This window comes from Salvia splendens, chromosome 5 (assembly GCF_004379255.2).
Source record: "Salvia splendens isolate huo1 chromosome 5, SspV2, whole genome shotgun sequence".
Lineage (NCBI taxonomy): Eukaryota > Viridiplantae > Streptophyta > Magnoliopsida > Lamiales > Lamiaceae > Salvia > Salvia splendens.
In genome coordinates, this window is record NC_056036.1 from 34,949,317 (window position 1) to 34,959,244 (window position 9,928).

The window sequence follows — 9,928 nt, forward strand, 5'->3', positions numbered from 1 at the left end:
ACCGTTGAATTTTAACGCTATATGCCATCAGTCCACTAATGTATTTATTTGGACATCATAAGATTTACTTTATGTAATGACGTATATATCGAGACAAAAAAACATCAAACGCACATAGCTCTTTTTATCTGCATATTCCATGCTACGTTTGAATATTGCTAAAATATAGTATATGGTCGCAAACTCCTAAGAACCACTCTTAGAATAAAAGCTACTAATGACATTCATTTATGTCACATGCCAGTCAATTAATATTCGTTTCTAGTTATTTTAATGCAACGATAGTATACCTGTTCATTAAAGTTTATATAATGATGGGAGTCTATCTTAAGGTGCCATGAAATTCATCAAACCAAGAAAGTCACCGATTTGTTTGATAATTGTGTTTAGTATATCATTTTTATTAAGGAAATGACACTTATACCCTTAATTTAATTTAGCATTTTCAGTTTATGCCTCCAAGAAATCTAATAGGGCGGATGATTTGGAAAAAAAATAGTTTGCCGCAACACAACATTTATTTTCTAGCGATGAAGCTTTGCTATTTTTTCCGAATTAAATTTCGCAACTAATAATTACAAAATTAGAGATTAAGTTAAATTTTAAACTTTCTAATTACTTACTGCACAAAGTATCTGTAAACTTTCTAATTACTTACTAACCGAGGCCTTTTGGGAGTGACCCAAAAACAAATCCGTGCGGGCTTGACCCAAAGCGGACAATATCAAACTAATGTTGCAGTCGACGATCCTAACAAGTGGTATCAGAGCCCAGGTGGCTATGGGTTGTGCCTGGATGAGCCCCGGTTAGGGTCGGGCCCTGAAGGACTCGGGTTAGAGTCGGGCCCAGGATGACCCAGGGGCCAGGGCTGGAACGACCCATGTTCGTGTCGACTGCGTTCCCGATGTGGTCTCGGTTTGAGGGGAGGTTTGTTGGGTTACAAACCCATCCCACATCGGGAAAGGGAGGGAAGTTGGAAGGTGTATATAATTCCTGTCTAACCCTAATTAGTTTGAGGCCTTTTGGGAGTGACCCAAAAATAAATCCGTGCGGGCTTGACCCAAAGCGGACAATATCAAACTAATGTTGCAGTCGACGATCCTAACAAGTGGTATCAAAGCCCAGGTTGCTATGGGTTGTGCCTGGATGAGCCCCGGTTAGGGTCGGGCCCTGAAGGACTCGGGTTAGAGTCGGGCCCAGGATGACCCAGGGGCCAGGGCTGAAACGACCCATGTTCGTGTCAACTGCGTTCCCGATGTGGTCTCGGTTTGAGGGGAGGTTTGTTGGGGTACAAACCCATCCCACATCGGATGAGTAGGGGAAGTTGGAAGGTGTATATAATTCCTGTCCAACCCCAATTAGTTTGAGGCCTTTTGGGAGTGACCCAAAAATAAATCCGTGCGGGCTTGACCCAAAGCGGACAATATCAAACTAATGTTGCAGTCGACGATTCTAACAAGTGGTATCAGAGCCCAGGTGGCTATGGGTTGTGCCTGGATGAGCCCCGGTTAGGGTCGGGCAATGAAGGACTCGGGTTAGAGTCTGGCCCAGGATGACCCAGGGGCCAGGGCTCGAACGACCCATGTTCGTGTCGACTGCGTTCCTGATGTGGTCTCGGTTTGAGGGGAGGTTTGTTGGGTTACAAACCCATCCCACATCGGGAAAGGGAGGGAAGTTGGAAGGTGTATATAATTCCTGTCTAACCCCAATTATTTTGAGGCCTTTTGGGAGTGACCCAAAAACAAATCCGTGCGGGCTTGACCCAAAGCGGACAATATCAAACTAATGTTGCAGTCGACGATTCTAACAAACTTACAATTAATTTGCATAAGAGGAATAGTAGAAAATTGGAAGAATAAATTGGACGTGGCGATCCACTGGTATATTACGGCTAGAATTCGCAAGATATTTTGCAGAGAAACAAAAGAGAAAGGGTAGATCCATGCCCAAATTAAAAATCACCGAATCCAAATGAAAAAAAATCCAAAGCAAGAATCAAAGATGCAACGGTTGGAAATGTGTAAAATTAGGGAAGATTTCCATGTAGCCAAACTTTTGGCCTTTCATTTAGTGTAATAGCAAGACGTGAGATGCAACGGTTGGAAATGTGTAAAATTAGGGAAGATTTCCATGTAGCCAAACTTTTGGCCTTTCATTTAGTGTAATAGCAAGACCATGAGGTCTCCCCTATCCTATAAATAGGTGGGTTTAAGAGATGAGAAAGACAAAAAAAATTCTCTCTTTCTCTCAAGCTCTCTCAACATTGTAGTCTATATTTTAAGAGCATTGCATTGCTTCGTTCTCGCCTCCAAATTAAGTTCGCTGGTGCCTACAAATTTGAGGTGGTTATACTCGATAGAAGAAAAGTCGTTTCATTTTTAGGGACGTTGCCCCAATCCGTGAAGAGAGGGATACCTCGACTCGAAGAAGACAATAGTTTGCATCTTGTTATTTTCGTTGTATTTATGTTGTTATGTTTATCTTCTAGTTTTTTGGTTATTGTGTAATAGAAAGAGTTTGCTCGTGTAAATGCTACAGTATTTCCAACATTCGCAAAAATGAGATATTGTACTCTTGCCGAAACCATATCGACCAAAGTTGGATGGAATAGAAACAACACCGTTGGATCGTCTTCTATTGCCGCTAACAACTCAATGTTGTTGGCACCTGTTTCGACCTCAATGGTCATGACTCAAGCTGAGAAGCTCGAAAATTTAAGGGCTTGGAATTCAAACGTTAGCAATAAAAGATGTTGTTCTACGTAACTATGTTGGGTGGTTGCTAACTTTCTCAAGGAGAATGCTCCAACCGTACCTGAGGGGGAGACATACTATGTCCGGACTCCCTATGATGTTTGGCATCAAGGAGATTTCTTATCCAAGAACTATATCTTAAACGGGTTAGTGGATAGTCTTTATTCTATCTTTGCCGTGACCAAACCTCCAAAGTTTTGTGGGATGCTCTTGACAAGAAGTATTGTGTCGAGGACGCTAAATGCTACCCCCGTCCACAAAAAATAGACTAATTTTACCATTTTTTGCCGTCTATAAAAAACTTTTAAATAAATACTAACCCTACACTTCATTCTAAAGGGGGACCCACATCTCATTAACACTATTTACAGGGCTTTGACTTGGGGATTAGGCCTTGGATAACTTGGGCCATACAACAACATTGGGCCAAATTATCTCACAGCAATAATGGGCCTTGGGTGTGCAGTAAACTTATCTAAATTCTCCTAACTGAAACTGCAACTCACCGTCGCCGGTAATGGCTGCCTCCGAACCGGACGGTCGGTTAGCTGCCTTCCTGAAATCGGGCATCTATAGGCTTGATGAGGCCAACGCATTCTTCATCGATCCTGTTCGGGTCCTGAACCGATCATACACCCGATTTAGGGTTTCTCCGTCCGCCTACTACTCCCGTTTCTTCCCCTATTCGAATCCTTCAATCTGCAATCCCGATGTTTCGCCCAAAAATCCCAAAAAGCGCAAATGCCGCGGCAAGGACAAGAAGATATCTCAGGCGCTCAACTCGCGGGAGAAATTGGCCGAACGACGGCATCAGGTGATTATCCAAACAAGCGCGGGGATTTGTTTGCTTTATTCATGCCTTTCTAAAAAATGATTGTGTTGTAGTTTCGGTTGTAGGTGGTGAGAGTGGGTTTATTGAAGGCGCATGAAGCTTTGCTTGGTGATAGTGAGCTGCTGGGAGTTTTGAGGAATCTGAGGGGTGATGGAGACGCAAATTGCGGAGAATTGACTTCTGCGGAGCATGACCTAAATTTTGTGGAGTTAGGGAGCGTTTGGCAAGCTCCATTTTACGAGATTGTTCTTAAGGTTGGAGATGGCTGCAGTGCGGTTGAAAATACAGGTCAGGGTTTATCATATTACGATCGTCTTCTTCCTTTACAGAAATTGTAGGCTTTTGGTTTAGGTAAAATCAACGTTGAGCTGGATTATGGAATAGTTTGATTTTAATAGCTGATTGAGATAGATGAAAATGATATTTGGATGCATTGTGTTGATTTTGCTGCCCACGGGCATGAATTTCCCTTCAAATCTTCAGGTATTGGGCCCTCATATCAAAAAGAGGTTCCAGTCTTTGACAACTTAATCGCCAATGAGTCGAGTCATGACATAGAGGCTGAACTATTGGACCACAAATTTATATTTCCGAAGAAAAGTTGTGTCTATATGGTATGTGTTCAAACTATTTCCAAGAGTTGGCTTGTATTGATGCTCAATTGTTTAACATACAGATACAATTTATTTGCTTAATGATTATGCCATGGATCATGTTGGTGGCATTTTTTTCTGGGAAGTTGATTTTGTCTAAATGTGACTACTGTATTCAAACTAACTTTTTAAATGCTGTGTTTTCCTTGTCAACAAGGAAGTCTGATCTGAGGCAGATTCACAAACTGATTCCCGGTAAGGAACTTAGTTGCTTGTTGATATTAAAATGTGTCGTTTCACATGTCTGATCTTAGTGTATTTGGTGGATAAAGTTATTCATTACAACACCAATTTGTAGTGCACTATTATTGGCTTTGTTTCTGCCCAGTCTTATTATAAGTTAGCTTATATGCTTTGCATGATTCTGGGACTTACCACTCTATGCTTTGTTACAAACTGAACTAAAGTTTCATGTTGATCTCTGGCAGTGGAATCTGATTGTGGCTTCAATCTAATAGTGATTGATCCTCCGTGGGAGAATAGCAGTGCGCATCAGAAACAAAAGTATACTCAGGAAGTTCTTTGTTTTTTTTACTAACACTGATGCCGAATAAAGTTAATATTACATGCTCTTAAAGTTCATTTACTTTGCCAATTCTTTGGTTTTCCACCTGCAGGTACCAGACCTTGCCTAATAAGTACTTTTTATCTCTTCCTGTAAAGCAACTCACGCATAGTGGTGGAGCTTTGGTAGCCTTATGGGTAACCAATCGGGAGAAATTGCGAACCTTTGTGGAGAATGAACTTTTTCCCAAATGGGGAGTCAAGTCTGCTGCTACATTTTACTGGCTGAAGGTATCATTGCATTCTCGCACTATTAAAAAGCATAGCAGGGCGCTCTGTTTATTTATAAATCCAGTGGTAGGTGAAGGCGGACGGCTCCTTGATTGGTGAATTGGATCTCTTCCATCACAGACCATACGAATGTCTTCTCCTGGGTTTCATTGATGGAAAGGTGAGGCTGAGTAGTCAAGTTTTCAGTCTGCTGTCATTCTGTTCCCAATGTTGATGATCCAGTCCATGCAGGGGATGGATTCTGAAGAGTTGCAGAGACCAATAGCGATTCCGGACAACCAAGTGTTCATCACTGTTCCTGGAGATCATTCAAGGAAACCCCCAGTTGGAGGTATTCTTGCAGCGATCTTTTCATCTATTGTTGTGTGCTGTTGCTTTGATCCTTATTTATTTTCTCTGATCAGAGTTGCTACTGGACTACATCCCGGGACCCAAACCTGCACGTTGCATAGAACTGTTTGCTAGAGAGATGATCCATGGGTGGACTTCATGGGGTAATGATCCACTGCATTTTCAAGATTCGAGGTACTTCCTTCCTTCTAGAGATAAGTAAATTCACAATTTGTTATAATCATAAGGTGTTGAGTAAAAGATTCTTACTTTTGAGGATTCCATCTAAAGGTTAGGAGAGATTATGTGATATTTTCTCAAAAAGAACCGCAGAGATGAATGAATTATCACTGTACTGTTGTTATTAGTCAATTTTGTACCACAATCATAAAATTTTGAGTCCGAAAATGAGGATTCTTATTTATTACTACTACTAACCAATTCAAATATTTTGATGACAATTGCATAATTGACTGGAAATGTGTAATATTCATTGATTCAGTTACTGTACTGTCTATTTCGGCTGTGCTTTAAAAACAAAAATTCATTGAACTTATAGACATTTGACGTAATGCTGGTTCCTGCTCCGATGTTTCAATTTGGATTATTTTTCTTATATAGTATATAAATCGTTTTCTATGACTGTGGATTAACTTTCTTACATATATTAATCGTTTCTAGTGGCTGCGGATTATTTTTCTTACATATATTATAGTCGCTACGGTCATGCCACGGAAACTAGAGGTTGATTTCGAAACTAACATGACTTGGAGATGTATCTCATTACAATGTGACTAGAAAAAAGTGGTTGAACATGAGTTTTTTTTTTAAAAATGAGTTTCATAATAGAACGCTAGTGAAATGAATTTATAAAATATGAGATCTATATATCAAACATTGCTAAAGTGAATGAGATATTTAGTATTTTTGGGCAATATGAGATATTTTTATTGTGGATGATGAAGTATATTACTATCGAAGTAGTTATTTGTTTGAGAATTTTGTTGACTCCATTGTTGAGGTTAAGGAAAATATGAGGTGACTCTTCAACTAATGTGAGTGTATGCGAATCGTAATTATATAATGTACTCTTAGTTATGGAGGACTAATAAAATCAAGTAAGGGAGATAGAGGGAAAAAAATGATTGAATTGTTATTAGTGGAAAATGATGCTCTTATTAAAGAGACAAAACAGAATTTGTTTGGTGGCCCAAAATGTAAAACTATGGATTTTTTGTGAATGAAGTAGTACTACTATTTTTTGGTTACATTATCGTCTTATAACTTGCATGTAAGATATCTATTCTTTTGGAGTTTATGTTGGTCTTCTCTTATTCCTATATTATGATCTTACATGCTTACTTTTTGGATTTTTATGCTATATTTACAAGTTACAACCTAGATCAAATGTAAATAAATCTGATTTAAAGATTTCATTTTGCATAGAATTCTTTAGAAAAATGACCAATGATCCTAGATCTAAATATTCATTTTGTCGGACACCTAATTGTAATTATACAAGTATCTTAAACTAAACAATGCCAAATTTGATTTCTCAGAATTACCTTTTATAGATAGTAAAATAAAAAATGCTCTTTGAATGTAAAAACCAAAATAGATCATTAATCACCATATAATTTACCGCTATCATTTAAATATCATACTACAATAATGAATTACTTATATATATATATATATATATATATAATTTTTTTTTATCGATTTTGCATCTACTAGAAAGATTATTGATGTTGATTAAACCATTCACATTTTACCATAAAAAACGACACAAATATTTCTGGTTAACTCAATTTTATTAGAGCATCTCCAGTGGGCGGATGTCTCACTCGGACATCCATTAGGACATCCCGAAAACACCTCCCGCCACGTCACTAGGACTTCCCATCCCACTGCCACGTCACTAGGACATCCCCTTCACAATCCGCCATTCCCATCGCCCTTCCCACTAGGACTTCCCGCAATGGTGGACGTCCGCCCGCCCGTCGCGCCGACGTCCGACCCGGACGTCCGACCCACGCCACAATGGCGGACGTCCGCCCGCCCGTCGCGCTGACGTCCGAGGACACCCGACGTCCTCACGGGACGTCCGTATCCGACCTCCCCTGCCACAATGGCGGACGTCCCGGTCGCCCGTCGCGCACGTCCGACTAGACGTCCGCCATTGGAGATGCTCTAAATAGATTCCAAACACCATTCCTACATGACTATATCACTGGTTGTGTAGGTTCATTTTTGTCCCTCCTCATCCAAAACCCTATCTTTTCTCTTCCACTCTCTTTCTCACGCGGACTCAGACAGTCACTATATATACATGTGTGCGCAATTGTGGACGACTTTAATTAAACTCCACCAACTGACTTTCTGAGGCTCTCAATCTGAATATTCAATTCATTGAAAAATAATGAGGTCCATGAATCTGGTGGATGCCTGGGTCCAAAACCTCTCAATCTTAAAGCACCCTTACCCCTCCAAATCTCTGCTCGGATCCATCAGATTCCAACCGCTTTTCCTCAAATCGTCGAGGCCCATTGCTATCTCCGCCGTGCTCACCGGCGAGGAGGCCAGGATCTCCACGCCCTTCAATTTCAACGCCTACGTCCTCGACAAGGCCAATCATGTCAACAGGGCGCTCGACGACGCCGTGGCGGTCAGGAATCCGCCGATGATCCACGAGGCCATGCGCTACTCGCTCCTCGCCGGCGGCAAGCGCGTCCGCCCCATGCTCTGCATCGCCGCCTGCGAGATCGTCGGCGGCCCCCAGTCCGCCGCCATCCCCGCCGCCTGCGCCGTCGAGATGATCCACACGATGTCGCTCATCCACGACGATCTGCCGTGTATGGACGATGACGATCTCCGCCGCGGCAAGCCAACCAATCACAAGGTCTTCGGCGAGGACGTCGCCGTGCTCGCAGGTGATGCTTATGACTAATCTACCCCTAAATTCTTCGCTTCAGATTTACTTTGATTAATTGTCAACCAATGCATAAATTCTATTGACTTTTCAATTTATTAGCGAAATTAATGCCCTCACTTTTTCAATTTATTAGCGAAAGGGATTAGTATTTAGTATTTACAGTAAATAAATTAGTTAGCAATTAACCTTTTTTTTGGTTTTGTTGATTGAAATTTGTAGTAAGAATTCGTAGCTAAATCATGAATGATATCTCTGTTATTATAGGGGATGCTTTGTTGGCATTTGCTTTTGAATTCATGGCGACGGCCACAGTGGGGGTGGCGCCGGAGAGGATACTGGCGGCGGTGGGGGAGCTGGCAAAGGCGATCGGGACGGAGGGGCTGGTGGCGGGGCAGGTGGTGGACCTCAACTGCACCGGCGAAGCAAATGTAGGATTAGACACATTGGAATTCATACACATTCACAAAACTGCCGCATTGCTAGAGGCCTCTGTAGTTTTGGGGGCTATCTTGGGAGGTGGAAGCAACGATCAAGTCGAGAAATTAAGTACTTTTGCTAGGAAAATCGGTCTGCTCTTCCAAGTTGTGGATGACATTTTGGATGTGACAAAGTCGTCGGAGGAGTTGGGAAAGACGGCCGGGAAGGACTTGGCCGTCGACAAGACTACATATCCGAAGCTGCTGGGGCTCGACAAGGCGGTCGAGTTTGCCGAGAAGCTCAACGAGGAGGCCAAGGCGCAGCTGTCTGACTTCGATCCGCTCAAGGCGGCCCCGCTCGCTGCACTGGCGGATTACATTGTTCATAGGCAGAATTAGTAAAAAAAACCTTCGAGTCTGTTGTAGAAAAATTGAAGAGATGTTTTGCTATGCCATGAAATAGCATAGCAAAACTTTTGGATTTCAACTTATATGGTTTATTATAATCTTACTTCTTGTTGTCTACTAATTTGTTTTTTTTATATACTCCATATTATTATACAGATTCTGTACATTGTAAGATTGAATGTAATAATGGTAAAAGTGTAGTAATAGCGTTGGTTATGCTGAGTTCATATGAATGTGGAAAGCCTCTTGGTGATATTCAGCAATTTTCTTTGGTGTGGTTGATCAGATTTTCGAGGTTTAGATTTATTGTACCATTTTATTTTGTTTGAAAATTATATGACTAGTTTAATTATACGAATCCGATTGGAAGAAGGTAGGATCGTGCTATTAATCACTTTCTAGTTAAGAGTGTGAAGAGACAATTATACTGTAGTTTGCATATGTTAGTACTCCACTATTTATAAACGCACATCAAAGATTATTTAAGAACAAAATTTAAGCTCAAATTTAAGTCCCTGTCAATCCAAATAATAAATATTATCCCGAGTGACTAAATTTTGTTTGGTATGGATAGCATCAGCATGGAATTAACGGCATTACTATGACATCCTCTCCATCTTAAATATTTGGTCCATTTTGACTTATTAACGAAATTAGACCATATATTCTAATTGAATGGAATAACTAACTTGGTATATTTTAATGAGATTTGGTACCTAGTAGTGGAGTATTAACTTTTCAGATAATGCAGGACAAAATTTTTTATTAAATCTATTGTAAGAGTTTGATAAGAAAGAGCAAAGTTG

General features: G+C 40.8%; 2 protein-coding genes across 3 annotated transcripts; both read left to right on the forward strand.

Moving 5' to 3' along the window:
* Positions 1-3,063: 3,063 nt before the first annotated feature.
* LOC121803459 (methyltransferase-like protein 2) lies at positions 3,064-5,804 on the forward strand. Of its 2 annotated transcripts, none has more exons than XM_042203124.1 (9): positions 3,064-3,567; positions 3,651-3,873; positions 4,069-4,199; positions 4,400-4,433; positions 4,667-4,742; positions 4,856-5,033; positions 5,110-5,193; positions 5,265-5,364; positions 5,438-5,804. In XM_042203124.1, the coding sequence occupies exons 1-9, from the start codon at positions 3,271-3,273 to the stop codon at positions 5,584-5,586; spliced, it is 1,272 nt and encodes a 423-aa protein (XP_042059058.1). In that variant the 5' UTR covers positions 3,064-3,270; the 3' UTR covers positions 5,587-5,804. The 2 variants fall into 2 exon arrangements, with proteins under 2 accessions (XP_042059058.1, XP_042059057.1); XM_042203123.1 differs by having other exon boundaries at positions 3,067-3,567; positions 5,104-5,193.
* Positions 5,805-7,614: 1,810 nt separating this feature from the next.
* LOC121805069 (geranylgeranyl pyrophosphate synthase, chloroplastic-like) lies at positions 7,615-9,402 on the forward strand. The gene is made up of 2 exons (XM_042204822.1): positions 7,615-8,296; positions 8,563-9,402. The coding sequence occupies exons 1-2, from the start codon at positions 7,786-7,788 to the stop codon at positions 9,111-9,113; spliced, it is 1,062 nt and encodes a 353-aa protein (XP_042060756.1). The 5' UTR covers positions 7,615-7,785; the 3' UTR covers positions 9,114-9,402.
* The last annotated feature ends 526 nt before the right edge of the window (positions 9,403-9,928 follow it).

Bases quoted from the DNA above. Each gene is read 5' to 3' on its own strand.
- LOC121803459 (XM_042203123.1), top strand. From the start codon at position 3,271: ATGGCTGCCTCCGAACCGGACGGTCGGTTAGCTGCCTTCCTGAAATCG. The intron at 3,568-3,650 runs GTGATTATCCAA...TTTCGGTTGTAG, and splicing joins TGGCCGAACGACGGCATCAG to GTGGTGAGAGTGGGTTTATT. The intron at 3,874-4,068 runs GTCAGGGTTTAT...TCAAATCTTCAG, and splicing joins CAGTGCGGTTGAAAATACAG to GTATTGGGCCCTCATATCAA.
- LOC121805069 (XM_042204822.1), top strand. From the start codon at position 7,786: ATGAGGTCCATGAATCTGGTGGATGCCTGGGTCCAAAACCTCTCAATC. The intron at 8,297-8,562 runs GTGATGCTTATG...CTGTTATTATAG, and splicing joins GGACGTCGCCGTGCTCGCAG to GGGATGCTTTGTTGGCATTT.